This window comes from Coregonus lavaretus, assembly GCF_964263955.1.
Source record: "Coregonus lavaretus genome assembly, chromosome: 7".
Classification (NCBI taxonomy): domain Eukaryota; kingdom Metazoa; phylum Chordata; class Actinopteri; order Salmoniformes; family Salmonidae; genus Coregonus; species Coregonus lavaretus.
The window spans coordinates 25509915-25530011 of record NC_139994.1 but is presented as its reverse complement, the minus strand read 5'-3'; the positions used below and the strand labels follow the sequence as shown (position 1 = coordinate 25530011).

At 43.7% G+C, this 20097-nt stretch overlaps 1 protein-coding gene across 1 annotated transcript; it reads left to right on the top strand.

Annotated features, from left to right (window-relative positions):
* Nucleotides 1-11761: 11761 nt before the first annotated feature.
* LOC311132465 (uncharacterized protein) lies at nucleotides 11762-16546 on the top strand (the record flags this gene model as incomplete). The annotated part of the gene is made up of 9 exons (XM_084165752.1): nucleotides 11762-11815; nucleotides 13830-13877; nucleotides 14000-14080; nucleotides 14648-14706; nucleotides 15117-15186; nucleotides 15274-15363; nucleotides 16037-16120; nucleotides 16227-16331; nucleotides 16412-16546. 9 exons carry the CDS (start codon nucleotides 11762-11764, stop codon nucleotides 16544-16546), a joined length of 726 nt encoding a protein of 241 aa, XP_084021878.1.
* Between the last annotated feature and the right edge of the window lie 3551 nt (nucleotides 16547-20097).

The following is a 20097-nucleotide window of genomic DNA, read 5'->3' as shown; positions in this document are numbered from 1 at the left end:
CTACCATAGCGTGGCAACAGAGGGCTCTTATGGAGTGGTCTGCCCAGTGTGTAGGGAGATGTCTAGGTGTTTCCATAGGGGCGACCTCGGTAGAGAGTCCGAACCAAGGGCCCGCACTGCGCATTCCCCCCGAGTATGAGGATTTAGCACTCGTGTTTAGCAAATCGAGGGCAGCACGGCTACCTCCTCATAGACAGGGGGACTGTGCGATAAATCTCCAGACCGGAGCGGCTCTTCCCCGGAGTCATGTGTATCCCCTGTCTCAAGAGGAGACTGCGGCTATGGAGACCTACATAGCCGAGTCCTTGGCACAGGGATACATACGGTTCTCTACTTCCCCAGTCTCCTCGAGTTTCTTCTTTGTGAAGAAGAAGGACGGGGGATTGCGCCCGTGTATTGATTATCGTAGTCTCAATCAGATCACAGTTAAATACAGCTACCCACTTCCACTGATTGCGACGATGACGGAGTCATTACGCGGAGCGCGGTTCTTCACAAAGTTGGATCTCAGGAGCGCGTACAATCTGGTGCGCATTAGGGAGGGGGATGAATGGAAGACAGCATTTAGCACCACCTCGGGTCATTACGAGTATCTCGTCATGCCATACGGTTGAATGAATGCTCCTTCAGTCTTCCAATCCTTTGTTGACAAGATTTTCCGGGACATGCATGGGCAGGGAGTAGTAGTGTACATAGACGACATCCTAGTGTACTCTGCTACTCGAGCCGAGCATGTAGCCCAGGTACGCCGAGTGTTGAGACGACTGTTGGAGCATGACTTGTATGTCAAGGCAGAGAAATGCCTGTTATTCCAGGAGTCCGTCTCCTTTTTGGGTTATCGGTTGTCCGCGTCTGGTGTGGAGATAGAGGTAGACCGGGTATCGGCCGTGCGTAATTGGCAAACTCCAACCACTGTAAAAGAGGTGCAACAGTTCTTGGGTTTTGCTAATTACTACCGGAGGTTTATTCGGGGTTTTGGACAGGTTGCAGCTCCCATTACGTCCCTGCTAAAGGGGGGTCCGGTTCGCTTGCAGTGGTCGGCTGAGGCGGACAGGGCATTTGTCAAACTTAAGAACCTGTTCACCACGGCTCCTGTGCTGGCGCATCCGGATCCCTCTTTACCATTCCAGGTTGAGGTAGACGCGTCCGAGACTGGTATTGGGGCAGTTCTATTACAACGGTCCGGCACGCCACCTAAACTCCGCCCCTGTGCGTTCTACTCCAAGAAGCTCAGTGCGGCGGAGAGTAACTATGATGTCGGGGACAGGGAGCTGTTAGCCGTAGTCCAGGCCCTAAAGGTGTGGAGGCATTGGCTTGAGGGGGCTCAACACCCTTTTCTCATTCTGACGGATCACCGTAACCTGGAGTACATCCGGGCAGCTAGGAGATTGAACCCTCGTCAGGCTAGGTGGAACATGTTCCTAACCCGGTTCGTTTTTAAGATCACATACATCCCTGGGTCCCAGAATGGTAAGGCAGACGCCCTGTCCCGGCGATATGACACAGAGGAGAGGTCCAACGAGCCTACTTCCATACTGCCGGTGTCTTGTTTGGTGGCTCCGGTGGTGTGGGAGGTCGATTCAGAAATCGAGCGGGCACTGCGTACCGACCCTACTCCCCCCGAGTGTCCTGTGGGGCGGACGTACGTTCCGCTCGAGATTCGGGATAGACTTATTTATTGGGCTCATACATCACCCTCCTCTGGACATCCTGGTATTGGCCGGACATTGCACTGTCTTAGCATGAAATACTGGTGGCCAACGTTAGCCAGGGATGTGCGGGTTTATGTCTCCTCCTGCTCGGTGTGTGCCCAGTGTAAGGCGCCTAGACATTTGCCCAGGGGTAAGCTACATCCCCTGCCCGTTCCGCAACGACCATGGTCACACCTATCGGTGGATTTCGTAACCGACCTTCCCCCCTCCCAGGGGAATACCACCATTTTGGTCGTTGTGGATCGGTTTTCCAAGGCCTGTCGTCTCCTTCCCATGCCGGGTCTCCCTACTGCCCTACAAACCGCTGAGGCCCTATTCACCCATGTTTTCCGGCACTATGGGGTCCCCGAGGATATTGTGTCTGACCGAGGTCCCCAGTTCACTTCCAGAGTTTGGGGAGCGTTCATGGAACGGTTGGGGGTCTCGGTAAGCCTTACCTCGGGGTACCACCCAGAGAGTAATGGGCAGGTGGAACGTGTCAACCAGGATGTGGGAAGGTTTTTGAGGTCCTATTGCCGGGACCGGCCGGAGGAGTGGTCGAGGTTCATCCCCTGGGCAGAGATGGCCCAGAACTCTCTCCGCCACTCCTCCACCAACTTAACACCTTTCCAGTGTGTTTTAGGTTATCAGCCGGTCCTGGCACCGTGGCACGAGAGCCAGATCGAGGCCCCTGCGGTGGACGAGTGGATTCGGCGCTCGGAGGAGACGTGGAACGCTGCCCATGTCCATCTGCAGCGTGCCATACGTCAACAAAAAGCGAGCGCCGATCGCCACCGCAGCGAGGGGCCGGTGTACACACCGGGAGATCGAGTCTGGCTCTCGACTCGAAACCTGCCCCTCCGCCTGCCCTGCCGGAAGCTGGGTCGGCGGTTTGTGGGGCCCTTCAAAGTCCTGAGAAGATTGAACGAGGTGTGTTACAGGTTACAACTGCCAATTGAGTATAAAAATATTAACCCCTCGTTCCATGTGTCTCTTCTCAGGCCGGTGGTAGCTGGCCCACTCCAAGAAGATGAGATAGGAGAGACCCCTCCGCCCCCTTTGGACATCGAGGGGGCCCCGGCGTACAGAGTCCGGAACATCTTGGACTCGAGGCGCCGGAGGAGTGGTCTCCAGTATCTCGTGGAGTGGGAGGGGTACGGTCCGGAGGAACGGTGCTGGGTGCCCAGGAGGGACATACTAGATCCATCCCTCCTGACTGAGTTTCACCATGGGCATCCCACGCGCCCGGGTCCGCGTCCTCCTGGCCGTCCCCGAGGCCGGGGTCGGCGCACGGCTAGAGCCGCGCGTCAAGGGGGGGGTACTGTCACGGTTTCGGCCGAGGCTGCTCCTCCTCCTGGTTCGGGAAGGCTTCGGCGTTCGCCGTCCCCGGAGTATTAGCTGCCACCGTTCTATGTGTCTGCAGTTGATTATGTTTGTCTGTCTGTATCACCTGTGTCCAATTGTGTAATTATTACGTGTCCTATAAGTTCCTGGTTTTGTTCTAAGTATTTTGTGTGTTGTTGCTTCCTGCCTTTGTGTCGGAGCTTTGTGCTTTTGCTCCCGTTTTGTTTCGTGTATTTAGTGTTTACGCGTGTGCGTAATTTCCCTCGCCTCGTTGTTTTATTTTGAGGTCGGAGGTGTTCCTCTTACATTTTATGACTATTAAAGTCTGTTGGACTTTACCTCTGTGTCCTGCGCCTGACTCCTCCACCACATCCACATCGGTAGCCTTGACACTAGGCCACTCCAGGACCTTGAAATGCTTCTTACGAAGCCACTCCTTCGTTGCCCGGGCGGTGTGTTTGGGATCATTGTCATGCTGAAAGACCCAGCCACGTTTCATCTTCAATGCCCTTGCTGATGAAAGGAGGGTTTCACTCAAAATCTCACGATACATGGCCCCATTCATTCTTTCCTTTACACGGATCAGTCGTCCTGGTCCCTTTGCAGAAAAACAGCCCCAAAGCATGATGTTTCCAACCCCATGCTTCACAGTAGGTATGGTGTTCTTTGGATGCAACTCAGCATTCTTTGTCCTCCAAACATGACGAGTTGAGTTTTTACCAAAAAGTTATATTTTGGTTTCATCTGACCATATGACATTCTCCCAATCCTCTTCTGGATCATCCAAATGCACTTCAGACGGGCCTGGACATGTACTGGCTTAAGCAGGGGGACACGTCTCGCACTGCAGGATTTGAGTCCCTGGCGGCGTAGTGTGTTACTGATGGTAGGCTTTGTTACTTTGGTCCCAGCTCTCTGCAGGTCATTCACTAGGTCCCCCCGTGTGGTTCTGGGATTTTTGCTCACCGTTCTTGTGATCATTTTGACCCCACAGGGTGAGATCTTGCGTGGAGCCCCAGATCGAGGGAGATTATCAGTGGTCTTGTATGTCTTCCATTTCCTAATAATTGCTCCCACAGTTGATTTCTTCAAACCAAGCTGCTTACCTATTGCAGATTCAGTCTTCCCAGCCTGGTGCAGGTCTACAATTTTGTTTTTGCTGTCCTTTGACAGCTCTTTGGTCTTGGCCATTGTGGAGTTTGGAGTGTGACTGTTTGAGGTTGTGGACAGGTGTCTTTTATACTGATAACAAGTTCAAACAGGTGCCATTAATACAGGTAACGAGTGGAGGACAGAGGAGCCTCTTAAAGAAGAAGTTACAGGTCTGTGAGAGCCAGAAATCTTGCTTGTTTGTAGGTGACCAAATACTTATTTTCCACCATAATTTGCAAATAAATTCATAAAAAATCCTACAATGCGATTTTCTGGAAAAAAAATTCTCAACTTGTCTGTCATAGTTGACGTGTACCTATGATGAAAATTACAGGCCTCTCTCATCTTTTTAAGTGGGAGAACTTGCACAATTGGTGGCTGACTAAATACTTTTTTCCCCCACTGTATTATTGTTGCCGGCTGTACAGCCAGAGCTTGTGTGCTCGCCCGGGGTTTCAATTTTAGTCTATTTTAGGATTAGGGTTATGTCATGAAACGTGGGCTACTAGGCCTACATTATAAATATGACACAATCAGCATTTCACTTTGGATATGAATAATCCAAATTATCAATCAGTTATCAAAACGCTCAGATATAACCACCAGGGCAGGAGGGCGAAGAGATGAGAAGAGTAGGCTTTCTCAGCTGATTTATGCAGGAGATTTAAAATAATAATGTAAAACATATCTGTAGGCTTTTTAGTAACTATTTGAATGATGTTTTAGTCCAATGCATGTTGGTTGAACGCTTTGACACCTTGAACGTGAAAGTGAGTTGTTCAGTGAGTGTCTCCGCCTAGAACATCACAGAGCTGATGAACGCATTAACGTTCTTTTTCAGAACCATGGCGAGCGCATTGTGACGCTGTCCCTTCTACTCCTACTCAGAGCCATTGATACAGTATTTTCTAAATGGTTATACTCCTACTGTTCTCTAAACAATGGTTTCATAGTTTACAATTGTATAAACTCCCAAATCATGCTCAAAATTCAATTTAATTGATGTCACTGTTGAGTGTTTTTTAATCAGTTTGATAAACATGTTTGTCCCATTGTGACATAGCCAACCATGACTTATGGAAGAATTTGACGTATTAATGGTCCCTATAAAACCCTGTAATTCTAAGAAAGAATTGTCAGATGGTTTTGAACTCAGTCAAAATCACTGCAGTATGTAGAGCGATAATGAGTAGGTCTATGTTCAGTCGTTTGTTGACAGCGACCCCGCTGAGATTCCTCCGCGAGAGGCCGCTTCTGAGTGCAGCTGGCCTGTTGTTTGCGTCCGGTTCGGCAGTCTACTTTTATAGCAAATATTACGGTATCGGTGAGGATGCACTGGCCACCGTGGAGAGCGTGGACCGTGTTGTCACGGTTGAGGAGGGTAAGTTTACATATTTGACAATGTCTAAATAGTAATAGTCCCAAATGCCACCCAATACCCTATTTCTTATTTTGACCAGGACCCATAGTTCTATGGTTAAAAGGCGCTGGTCAAAAGTAGTGCACTAAATAGGGAATAGGGTGTCATTTAGGTAGCAATCATGGTGATGACATTTTTTACAGTGTAGCCCTAGATTAACAACAACAAACAAACTTGCTCCTTTGAAACCAAACCTTTGCTTTAGGTTTAATTGAACATGTTGGTACATTATGCAGACACATAAATACATTTGATGTCATACAATATAAAACACAAGTAAATATATGATCAGCCTAACTACATGGACAGATGTCTGGTGTCTTGTAGCTAGTATTTCTTAAACTTAGAGAAAACAATCCTTTATTGTTTTGACATTTACATTTTTTTCATAAAGATAATGAGCCCACCCTGGACCAGGAGGACCCAGTCCTTGTTCAGGTAAGAATGCTGCAGGCCTATCAATAGCTTGGGTGCCAGTCTTTCTGCTCTCTTGCTAATTCCATCGTGGCAATATGATATTGGCATCACAATCCCATAAGGAGTGGACAGAGAGCTGAAACAGACTGGCACCCAGGCTATAACAATACTGCTTAATTAGCAGGATTGGTTCAATAACAATCTGTCATTCAAACTGTCATTTTACTGACTCATAAATTGATCCTGATTTTCTTCCTTAGTATGTGGTTGAGGAGGTTGGGCACCGGCCCTGTCTGGCTTTAATCCCTTGGTCTGGACCTCTGTGGGTTCCCAGCTCTGTAAGTCCATCCATTCTGATACTCTTTGGTCTTCTCTCTGGTCTTAAAACTGGTTTATGTACTTTAAACATAAACATGACGTTTTCTGAAGAACAATATGGAAATACATTTCTGTAAACATATTCCCTATTTTTTATAACTGCAGCCAACATATTACCTTACCCATGCTGGGAGGATGCTGCTGAGAGAGCTGGCAGTGTTAAACACGCAGGTAACCATGCAGATTATTGGACAAAGCTCATCTGATCTAATAGGCAGGATTACCTTCAGTATCCACTACGGTAGTGAAATATATTGATGTTCGTTCCCTCATTTTCTCACAGATATTCACAGTGGAGCAGCCCATTTTCATCTGTTTCACTCCTGCTAGGAGGATGGTATGGAATGAACTGTCCTCTCAAAATGAACAGGTAGCCATTCATATGCAGGTACCTCAGATGTTTCCTTAACCTTTCAACACAGACCTGTGTAGTGTCTCAGAATCTATCATGCAGTAGCCTCCTCTTGTTATCCTCCCTATAGCAGTCTGTCAGACCTATAGGCTACCTGTCTATCATTCAAACTGACTTTTAATTTGATCCTGTCTTGTTCCTTAGTATGTGGATGAGGAGGTTGGGCAGCGGACCTGTCTGGCTTTAATCCCTTGGTCTGGTCCTCTGTGGGTTCCCAGCTCTGTAAGTCCATCCATTCTGATACTCTTTGGTCTTTAGACTGGTTTATGTAACTTAAACATAAACATGATGCTTTCTGTAGAACAATATGAAAATATATTTCTGTAAACATATTCCCTATTTTTGTAATAGTCTGTAACACTGCAGCCAACTTATTACCTTACCCATGCTGGACGGATGCTGGTGAGAGAGCTGGCAGTGTTAAACACACAGGTAACCATGCAGATTATTGGACAAAGCTCATTTTATCTAATTGGCAGGATTACCTTCAGTATCTACTATGGTAGTGGGATACTTTGATGCCCTTAAAACTGTTCCCTCATTTTCTTACAGATTTGCAAGATTGAGCAGCACATTTCCATCTCTCGTGCTGGCATGATGGTATTGGATGAACTGTCCTCTCAGCTTGAAGAGGTAGCCATTCATCTGCAGGTACTTCAGACATGTTCTTAACATTTATATCTCAGACCTGTGTATTTCAACTATTATCATTGCAGTGGCCTCCTCTTGCAATCTTCCCTATGCCAATATTTTACTCCTATACAGTACCAGTCTATCATTCAAACTGAGTCTTAAATTGATCCTGTCTTGTTCCTTAGTACGTGGATGAGGAGGTTCGGCAGCAGCCCTGTCTGGCTTTAATCCCTTGGTCTGGACCTCTGTGGGTTTCAAACGCTGTAAGTCCATCCATTCTGATACTCTCTGGTCTTTAGGGGGGCTTAAACATAAACATAACTTTTTCTAAAAGAAACTTCTGGAAATACATTTCTGTAAACATATTCCCTTTTTTTATAGCCTGTCAAACTGCAGCCAATTTATTATCTTACCCACGCTGGGAGGATGCTGGTGAGAGAGATGGCAATGTTAAACACACAGGTAACCATTCAGATTATTAACAATTACTTATCTGATCTAATAGGGATAATTACCTTCAGTATCCACTAGTAGAATACTTTGATATCTTTAAAGCTGTTCCCTCATTTTCTCAGATTTTCACAATGGAGCAGCCCATTATCATCAGTTTCACTCCTGCTAGGAGGATGGTATGGGAGGAACTGTCCTCTCAAAATGAACAGGTAACCATTCATAGGCAGGGACCTCAGATGTTTCTTTAACCTTTCAACACAGACCTGTGTAGTGTCTCAGAATCTATCATGCAGTAGCCTCCTCTTGTGATCCTCCCTATAGCAGTCTGTCAGACCTATAGGCTACCTGTCTATCATTCAAACTGACTTTTAATTTGATCCTGTCTTGTTCCTTAGTATGTGGATGAGGAGGTTGGGCAGCGGACCTGTCTGGCTTTAATCCCTTGGTCTGGTCCTCTGTGGGTTCCCAGCTCTGTAAGTCCATCCATTCTGATACTCTTTGGTCTTTAGACTGGTTTATGTAACTTAAACATAAACATGATGCTTTCTGTAGAACAATATGAAAATACATTTCTGTAAACATATTCCCTATTTTTGTAATAGTCTGTAACACTGCAGCCAACTTATTACCTTACCCATGCTGGACGGATGCTGGTGAGAGAGCTGGCAGTGTTAAACACACAGGTAACCATGCAGATTATTGGACAAAGCTCATTTTATCTAATTGGCAGGATTACCTTCAGTATCTACTATGGTAGTGGGATACTTTGATGCCCTTAAAACTGTTCCCTCATTTTCTTACAGATTTGCAAGATTGAGCAGCACATTTCCATCTCTCGTGCTGGCATGATGGTATTGGATGAACTGTCCTCTCAGCTTGAAGAGGTAGCCATTCATCTGCAGGTACTTCAGACATGTTCTTAACATTTATATCTCAGACCTGTGTATTTCAACTATTATCATTGCAGTGGCCTCCTCTTGCAATCTTCCCTATGCCAATATTTTACTCCTATACAGTACCAGTCTATCATTCAAACTGAGTCTTAAATTGATCCTGTCTTGTTCCTTAGTACGTGGATGAGGAGGTTCGGCAGCAGCCCTGTCTGGCTTTAATCCCTTGGTCTGGACCTCTGTGGGTTTCAAACGCTGTAAGTCCATCCATTCTGATACTCTCTGGTCTTTAGGGGGGCTTAAACATAAACGTAACTTTTTCTAAAAGAAACTTCTGGAAATACATTTCTGTAAACATATTCCCTTTTTTTATAGCCTGTCAAACTGCAGCCAATTTATTATCTTACCCACGCTGGGAGGATGCTGGTGAGAGAGATGGCAATGTTAAACACACAGGTAACCATTCAGATTATTAACAATTACTTATCTGATCTAATAGGGATAATTACCTTCAGTATCCACTAGTAGAATACTTTGATATCTTTAAAGCTGTTCCCTCATTTTCTCAGATTTTCACAATGGAGCAGCCCATTATCATCAGTTTCACTCCTGCTAGGAGGATGGTATGGGAGGAACTGTCCTCTCAAAATGAACAGGTAACCATTCATAGGCAGGGACCTCAGATGTTTCTTTAACCTTTCAACACAGACCTGTGTAGTGTCTCAGAATCTATCATGCAGTAGCCTCCTCTTGTGATCCTCCCTATAGCAGTCTGTCAGACCTATAGGCTACCTGTCTATCATTCAAACTGACTTTTAATTTGATCCTGTCTTGTTCCTTAGTATGTGGATGAGGAGGTTGGGCAGCGGACCTGTCTGGCTTTAATCCCTTGGTCTGGTCCTCTGTGGGTTCCCAGCTCTGTAAGTCCATCCATTCTGATACTCTTTGGTCTTTAGACTGGTTTATGTAACTTAAACATAAACATGATGCTTTCTGTAGAACAATATGAAAATACATTTCTGTAAACATATTCCCTATTTTTGTAATAGTCTGTAACACATTTACATTTACATTTTAGTCATTTAGCAGACGCTCTTATCCAGAGCGACTTACAGTTAGTGAATACATTTTTTATTTTTTTTATTTTTTATACTGGCCCCCCGTGGGAATCGAACCCACAACCCTGGCGTTGCAAACGCCATGCTCTATCAACTGAGCTACATCCCTGCCAGCCATTCCCTCCCCTACCCTGGACGACGCTGGGCCAATTGTGCGCCGCCCATAAGTCTCCCGGTCGCGGCCGGCTGCGACAGAGCCTGGATTCGAACCAGGATCTCTAGTGGCACAGTTAGCACTGCGATGCAGTGCCTTAGACCACTGCGCCACTCAGGAGTACACTGCAGCCAACATATTACCTTACCCATGCTGGACGGATGCTGGTGAGAGAGCTGGCAGTGTTAAACACACAGGTAACCATGCAGATTATTGGACAAAGCTCATTTTATCTAATTGGCAGGATTACCTTCAGTATCTACTATGGTAGTGGGATACTTTGATGCCCTTAAAACTGTTCCCTCATTTTCTTACAGATTTGCAAGATTGAGCAGCACATTTCCATCTCTCGTGCTGGCATGATGGTATTGGATGAACTGTCCTCTCAGCTTGAAGAGGTAGCCATTCATCTGCAGGTACTTCAGACATGTTCTTAACATTTATATCTCAGACCTGTGTATTTCAACTATTATCATTGCAGTGGCCTCCTCTTGCAATCTTCCCTATGCCAATATTTTACTCCTATACAGTACCAGTCTATCATTCAAACTGACTCTTAAATTGATCCTGTCTTGTTCCTTAGTACGTGGATGAGGAGGTTCGGCAGCAGCCCTGTCTGGCTTTAATCCCTTGGTCTGGACCTCTGTGGGTTTCAAACGCTGTAAGTCCATCCATTCTGATACTCTCTGGTCTTTAGGGGGGCTTAAACATAAACATAACTTTTTCTAAAAGAAACTTCTGGAAATACATTTCTGTAAACATATTCCCTTTTTTTATAGCCTGTCAAACTGCAGCCAATTTATTATCTTACCCACGCTGGGAGGATGCTGGTGAGAGAGATGGCAATGTTAAACACACAGGTAACCATTCAGATTATTAACCATTACTTATCTGATCTAATAGGGATAATTACCTTCAGTATCCACTAGTAGAATACTTTGATATCTTTAAAGCTGTTCCCTCATTTTCTCAGATTTTCACAATGGAGCAGCCCATTATCATCAGTTTCACTCCTGCTAGGAGGATGGTATGGGAGGAACTGTCCTCTCAAAATGAACAGGTAACCATTCATAGGCAGGGACCTCAGATGTTTCTTTAACCTTTCAACACAGACCTGTGTAGTGTCTCAGAATCTATCATGCAGTAGCCTCCTCTTGTGATCCTCCCTATAGCAGTCTGTCAGACCTATGGGCTACCTGTCTATCATTCAAACTGACTTTTAATTTGATCCTGTCTTGTTCCTTAGTATGTGGATGAGGAGGTTGGGCAGCGGACCTGTCTGGCTTTAATCCCTTGGTCTGGTCCTCTGTGGGTTCCCAGCTCTGTAAGTCCATCCATTCTGATACTCTTTGGTCTTTAGACTGGTTTATGTAACTTAAACATAAACATGATGCTTTCTGTAGAACAATATGAAAATACATTTCTGTAAACATATTCCCTATTTTTGTAATAGTCTGTAACACTGCAGCCAACTTATTACCTTACCCATGCTGGACGGATGCTGGTGAGAGAGCTGGCAGTGTTAAACACACAGGTAACCATGCAGATTATTGGACAAAGCTCATTTTATCTAATTGGCAGGATTACCTTCAGTATCTACTATGGTAGTGGGATACTTCGATGCCCTTAAAACTGTTCCCTCATTTTCTTACAGATTTGCAAGATTGAGCAGCACATTTCCATCTCTCGTGCTGGCATGATGGTATTGGATGAACTGTCCTCTCAGCTTGAAGAGGTAGCCATTCATCTGCAGGTACTTCAGACATGTTCTTAACATTTATATCTCAGACCTGTGTATTTCAACTATTATCATTGCAGTGGCCTCCTCTTGCAATCTTCCCTATGCCAATATTTTACTCCTATACAGTACCAGTCTATCATTCAAACTGACTCTTAAGTTGATCCTGTCTTGTTCCTTAGTACGTGGATGAGGAGGTTCGGCAGCAGCCCTGTCTGGCTTTAATCCCTTGGTCTGGACCTCTGTTGGTTTCAAACGCTGTAAGTCCATCCATTCTGATACTCTCTGGTCTTTAGGGGGGCTTAAACATAAACATAACTTTTTCTAAAAGAAACTTCTGGAAATACATTTCTGTAAACATATTCCCTTTTTTTATAGCCTGTCAAACTGCAGCCAATTTATTATCTTACCCACGCTGGGAGGATGCTGGTGAGAGAGATGGCAATGTTAAACACACAGGTAACCATTCAGATTATTAACCATTACTTATCTGATCTAATAGGGATAATTACCTTCAGTATCCACTAGTAGAATACTTTGATATCTTTAAAGCTGTTCCCTCATTTTCTCAGATTTTCACAATGGAGCAGCCCATTATCATCAGTTTCACTCCTGCTTGGAGGATGGTATGGGAGGAACTGTCCTCTCAAAATGAACAGGTAACCATTCATAGGCAGGTACCTCAGATGTTTCCTTAACCTTTGAACACAGACATGTGTATTTCAACTGCCAATTGTCTTAGAATATATCATGCAGTGGCCTACTCTTGCGATCCTCCCTATTCCAGTCTGTCAGTCCTATAGGCTACCTGTCTAACATTCAAACTGACTCTTAATTTAATCCTGTCTTGTTCCTTAGTATGTGGATGAGGAGGTTGGGCACCGGTCCTGTCTGGCTTTAATCCCTTGGTCTGGACCCTTGTGTGTTCCTATCTTTGTGAGTCTATCCATTCTGATACTCTCTGGTCTTTAGAGGATATTAAAGATTAACATCAAGTCACTAGTTTTCTATAAAACCACATAATGAAAAAACATATTCCCTTGTCTTCATAGCCTGTCTTCTCCAAGGCCAAACCAGTCTACTACCTCACTCGTGTTGGGAGAATGCTGGTAACAGAGCTTGTAGTGTTAAACACACAGGTAACCAAACACATTATTAACCAAAGCTCATCTGATCTTATAGGGAGAATTTACTTTACCCTGTTCCCTTTTTTTTCACAGACTTCCAAATTGGTTATTGAGGAGCCTACCATTCACCTCACTGAAGCTGGGAGGTTAGTGCTTGACGAGCTGTCAGCACCTTCAGATAGCCATTCACAGGTAGTCAATCACATTATTAGACAGTCATAGCTGATTAGTAATAGTACACATTACCATGTCCTCTATCTCCACAATTGTGTGTCTTATTAATCACAGAGCAATCTCTATAATTAGGGGATGTCTTTGTTTTTCAGCCAAATAGGGAAGACTCTAGTTTTCCCTATGAGAAGTTGCAGCTGGTTGGGAACTGGGGTTCGTTTCATTTCCATTACTGGAAGATCCATTATGGACGAGTGCAGGTACTTCAGACATATTCTTAACATTTATGAACACACCTGTGTATTTGAGCTCCCAATTGTCTCTGGGTTTTCTTTTGTATGTCTGTCCCTAATTGAAACCTAGGGGAAACTTGTCGTACGAACATCATGTGGGCTCTATATCACTGCCAGGGATTATACTCAGAACTGAAATCGCCTGCCAAATGTTATAGACATCTACAGCTAACATATAGAGAGAGGTCTGGAGACTGAAGGAGTTTTTTCTTTATAGCAAAATGAAGAGGACATGCATCACCTGTGCATTGTGAGGGGAGTGTAGAAGCAGCTGTGGTGGAGCAGAGTCATCCAGGAAAAAATCCTGGACCCATGGGTGAGAGATTGTCAACTGGTCTTTCGTCTCAAATGCACCTGATTTGTGTCAAATGACGCACATGCTATAGGTCTACTTATATTTCCTGGATGAAATGTAATGTTTCTCTGTCTCTTTTAAAGGGTCTCGTCCAGGTGGTCCTCACCAACAAGAAGCTGATTGGTATTAAGGTACAGTCAGGCAATTTTTCACAGAAAAAATGTAAAGTGGCAAATGTCCATTTACCTATTTGAATAAATACATGTTGACAGAAAATGAAATTACACGTTCTAATCTCTTGCCTCATTTTTAGTTCCTTGGTAGAAGGATCCATGGACTCATGTCCGGCCTTGTCAAGAGGAGGTCTGAGTTCACCTATTATGAGGATGCCCAGGTACACCCCGTGTTATGATTTATTTCAGTGTTTGGTTGAGGGGTTTTCAATATGGTGGTTTTCAGTGTTGGGCTGACAGTGTCACATGTTGTGTGTTAAACAGCAGGTGGATATCTCCACCACAGTGGAGGGGTACCAGGAGAGGGGGGATGAGATGATGGCATATCAGTTCTCCACCTCTGACATCATCACCAACCCTCATGAGCCGTCCTCTGGCTCCTCTCACCAGTTCCCCCAGAATTCTCCGCCTCCCCCTTTCCCTTCCGATTCCCCTCCCAGTCCCCCTCCACCTTACCACTCCACCCAGGACCAGGACCAGACCCCTGACAGCACTCCTCAGGTAAAACTCTTTCTACAGTCAATAATTCTTATTTCATTTGTACTTGTGTGTACAGGTGTGTGTCATTGTTTTGGTATCGATATGTTTGTGTTGTCTGTCAAGGGTCAAGTTGTTAGGTCAAGATGAAAGTATTGTTATGATGTCACTGAATGTTTTGTCTGCTTCAGTTGATGTTGCAGGTGAAATGCAGTTTAGTAGAGTTTAAGTTAATGTGATGTCTGTTTTAGGAGTTTGAGGAGGAGTTTGTGGAGGAGCAAAATATTGCTGCAGATGTGCCCCAGTTGCGGTGGGTTCGCTTTCATGTGTTCATCCATAGTAAAAACCTTTGCTTTGAAATAATCTGCCCAATATTGTAGTTATACAGATGTAGGATCTTAATTTGAGACAGTTTGCTACAGCAGGAAAATAATCCTGCAGCAACAGGATACATTTTTCGTTAGGGCAAATCGAGTCTAAAATTTCAAAGTGGAAATTACAAACTTGAAAATTCCAAATACGCTACAAGTTTGCATTTCCTGCCGTGCAGGAAAATTCTCAGCAACAAAAGAGTGATCAAATTAAGATCCTACATTGGTATGGTATTTCTGAATCCTGCAGTTATAATATAGGCTAACATAACATTATTTCTTAATTTCATGGCACTGATGTTTTAGCTTCTTAGGTTGAACATTTGTTATTGAACATTTCTATTTACAGGCGTTACTTTGAAAACCAAGGGACAACCAACTTCTCTCTGAGGCTGGCCGCTATCAGACGTGCTATGGAGGTGAGAAAATGTGAATTTAGCACCTTTTGTATTTCACTTCATGAACATTTCTGGACTATTTGTAAATGTACTGTCTTGTTCTCACAGGCTCTGACATCCTCAGACAGTACCTCCCTCAATTACCTCACCCACGCTGGGAGGATGGTGTTGAGTGGACTATCCGAGCTCAACCAGCAGGTAACCAATTACATAATTGTGCAACGTTCATCAGACCAGATATATAGTTCCCACTGGGCACAGATGTCATTTCAACGTCTCGTTTTTATTTACATTTGGTAAATTGTTGTCAACTAATGTGAATTCAATGTGAAATCCCCCCAAAAATTAACGTAATTGGATTTAGGTTAAAAGACGAAATTCCCTTACGTTGATGACTTCTTTCAAATCCAATCAGTTTCCCACTTTGATTCAACATCATCACATTGACATTTTTTATTGATACAACATTGATTCAACCAGTTCTTGCACAGTGGGTTACCTTTAGGCAACAGTGATTCATAGGGTTTAGTTGAAAAGTTTCAACGTCATACTAGCCAAACAATCGGAGGCCCTTTGAATTACAGACCTGAATCTTTGAGTTTATGATCTAAGTTTTAAGGAATTTTATGATTGTTTTGTTTTGAGGATGTGAGGCAGTTTCAGCAGGCCTACGACCTACTGGTGAACTTCATTAATGAGCCAGCAAACAGGGAGCGACTAGAGCAGGAGATGGCTCTCGTAGGAGTAGGTCTACATGCAAGCTTGAGCGTTAGCTGCAGACACCGTCTTCTCATCTAACATCTACTCAATGAGACTTTCTAAAGTGCTTGTCAATGAAGATTATGTAATTATCCTATTTGTTTGACTTCAGATCGACCGCATCAACTTCGCAGATGTTTTTTATGAATTCGTTCTACTAAGCCTTCTAGAAGGAAAGACATCTCTTCCTATATCTGTAAGTGTCCCTAAGAATGGAACATCCTGTTGTTTATCTATGCTATACACACTGTTGTCATATCAGATCTGTAGACACTCACTCATGTCCCCTGTTCCTTCTTCAGGAGCCTGGTAGCTTCCTTTATCTGCTCCTGCAAGTCATAATGAGGATTGACCCTCCTGGAGGAGCCTGGACAGAGGCTGCTGAGAACTTCTACCTCCTCGTTAAGGTACATTTGTCTCTCTCTCTCTCTCTCTCTCTCTCTCTCTCTCTCTCAATAATAGTTGATGATGTGTCTGTTGTCAACAGGACCAGATGAAGGCATGGCTACAATCCATCTTCAACCTCAATGAGTCAATCTATGAAAGCCCAGAGAGGCTCTCGGGGGAGGTGATGCGGAATCTAGAAATACAGGTTGAGTTCCTGCTGTCCAGCCTGGATTAAGGTTCCCAAACTGAGCTGAGGGCCCCATCACAAAATAAAGTGTTTTGCATTCAAACATTATCTGTCAATCGTAAACAAATGTTACATCATGTGTAGGGGAGAGTGGGGTAAGTTGAGCCATTTTTTACATTCAGCATTACTCTGTCAAGGGAAATATAGTATTCTTTCAAAAATATACAGTATCTGTCACGACTTCCTCCGAGGCTGCCCCTCTCCTTGTTCGGGCAGGCTTCGGCGTTTGTCGTCACCGGCCTTCTAGCCACTGCCGCTCCTCATCTCATCATTCCATTTGTTTTGTCTTGTTTATTACACACACCTGGTTCATATCCCCTCATTAGTACCTGTATAAGTGTTCCCTCTGCCCCCTTGTCTTTGTGTGTGATTGTTTATTGTGGAGGAGAGAGAAGCTCGGTGGAGCTCCATGTATTTTGTATCGCCGGGAATATTCCCTGTGTGCCTTGTATTTTCCAGTGCCCCTGTTTTGCGCACTGGAGTGTTTTTACTAGGGGTGTAACGATCCATCTACTACATCGATGTATCGATTTATATTCCTATGATCCAACTACATCGATCTGTGCTCGGCGAGTTGGCCTTTTGGACAACATATATCGATCTAACATCGTTTTAAATGTAATAAATCGATTGTATCGATACTAGGAAATAACCCATTGGATTTAAGCACGTCAGACTTTATATGGATGTTTTTTCTTAGCACTTTTAATGATAAAGGCTTTAAACATTACTCGATTCACTCTGCCTATCCGTGACGTCATCGCGCCAGCAGCAGCGCAAAGGCGCCAAGACAACAAAGCATAGCATGGTGGATGACAGAGGAGAAGCCGACGAGCGAGAAATTATCAAGCCACCATTGCGGTCCTTACAAGAAACAGGAATCTAGGAAACTTCACCTGCACTGTCCAGTATCCAGGTATTTATTTCAGTCACACTGGTTGAATTTTTGGCTAAAAGGTTACTGAATCGATTTCAAGTCACTGAATCGTTTCGGATCGTATCGTTCTAAATGAACCAATATCGTCCTTGAATCGTATCGACAACCACGAATCGTGATACAAATCGAATCGTTGTTAAAACGAATCGTTACACCCCTAGTAGTAGGTGCCAGGCACATGCGGTTTGAGTGTGTCAAGGACTGCAACGCTGCTGGGTTGTTCACCCTCAACTGTTTCCCGTGTGTATCAAGAATGGCCCAAGGACATCCAGCCAACTTGAGACAACTGTGGGACGCATTGGAGTCAACATGGGCCAGCATCCCTGTGGAACGCTTTCGACACCTTGTAGAGTCCATGCCCAGACAAAGTAGCTATAACCCTAGCATTAGAAGTTATTGGCTGCATTCACACAGGCAGCCCAATTCTGATATTTTTTCACTAATTGGTCTTTTGACCAATCACATCAGAGCTGATCAGTCAAAAGACCAACTAGTGAAAATACTAGAATTGGGCTGCCCGTCTCAACACAGCCATAGTGGCATCAGCGCTGCAAATTATTAGTATTCATAATATTTATTTAAAATCGCCAGTTGATTACAATAGCCTACCATAGCACGTTGAGCGTCATTCCATATTAAACTGCTGAACTAACAATAGTCGAGGCTAGTCTATCCTTTATGGGAAACTGTATAAATCTACTGCAACACAAACTACTAGTCTGAATGAATGTCTATATATGTCATATTTATCAAAATGTTAAAAACCAAGAAAAGTAAAAAACTAAACAATTTCCGATTTATTGAATGAGTCATGCATTTAGTCTCGACATGATAAAAGGTCAGTCTCTGTACCACGTGAATGAAAAGTGAAACAGAATTAGAACGCTTCTTAAGTGTTAGTGTTTTGATACAATGTAAAGTGGACAATATTTCTTCCCCTGTACATTCTAAATGTCTTTAGTATCAAGGTCAAGGCACTCCATATCAACCATAGTTAATTTACTGGAATAAATGCTTTGCCTGGTGTGAACCAATTCCGTCTAAAACCATGTCTCTTTCAGGAAGGCACAATGTTCAGAACTTTGAAGGCAAAAATCATACATATAGAGCAGACATCACTTTCGATTTGAAACAAGTGTGATCTATACAATACATTTCTATCTGGAGCAGTCTGAACATTGTTCTGCACTGAATATACCCCTTGGCCTCAGGGCCATCTGAATGGACAAGCATTTATCTGGTGTGACACTGGACGAAGACAAAAATTCTGCTTCTCCATGGTTCTGAATGGGGAGACATCAAAATCAACACCCAGGTTTGACTGACAGAACCCGCTCCAGCAAAGATAAATGCACTTTAGTTATTTATATAATCTTACAGAATAATGTTTGGGTTGGAATGAATGAAGGGAAAGGCAATGAAGTAGTATTTAGAGAAAAGTAAGCAGGAGTGTTAAACTGATAAAAGCACTTCCTGGGTACATGACCTGTACACCCTTGTCCCAACTGTTGCATTGATAAAAGTTGTACCTCCCGTACATCAAGGCATCTGTTTGCTCACAGGAATGACTGCATTTTGGAGAGACAAGTTGTCCGTTTTTCTACACAGAAAAGCCCCCCACCAACGACTTAGCTTTCAAACATAAGACATGAGCAGATAATAAGTTATCCAAGCATGTAGCTCTTGAAACCGCTCTCTTCAATACTGAATACATGCTTGTGTTTGAGACTGAAAAAAAAAAGAAGTAATATTTTAAAAATTCACATAAATCAAGGAAGTTGACTTGTGATAGCGAGCTCATACTGTTCAAAACAAGGAGAAATAAAACAGTCCAACAGACAGAGGAATGAGAGAAACACTCCCATTATTTACATAATCTGCTCAAGGACAACCCTCTCTCTGGATTGGCCCGAGTTATTCACAGGAATGCATCCGAGAGCCAACCAGAGGAACGTTTGAGCATTCTTTAAATATGCAACCTAAGTTAACATAACATACAATAATAATGTGTTAATATACACATTTCGTTAGAGATTAAAGACTAACATTAGTGGAACAGCAATGTTGAGTTTTTGCATAAATCCATTGTAATGGTTTTGTAAATTTAACCACAGGTAGCCATTTTGGTTCAACATAACTGTCATCAAGTGCATGAGGCTCATTACTACATTAATGTTCCTTCAAGTATGGTGGTTTACAGAGTGAAACTAGAAAATATCTACATGATGCATGTTGGTATGACACAGTCGGCATATTCAAATGGTAAAATGTCCTGCCCTTTCCTGATGGTTTCACATACTAGACAGACTGTTGCATGGTGCTTATTCAGTAAGGACAAGAGTCCCTAGAGAATTGAACTGTGACGATAGAGAACAGTCTCTTTTCTATTCATTGCATTTCTATCTATAACACTAAGTGCGTTACAGATGTGCTCTACTGAATGAGCCCCAGTTGTCCAAAACCCAGATTGAAATGAAACTGCACCTGCTATTAAGGATGGGAACAAAAACACATACAACCAGCAGCTTTGCTGCATGCTTGGACCCCTAATAAGAGATTAGTTGGTCCTAGTTCAATTTTCCAGTTCAAGTTTAAACATCGT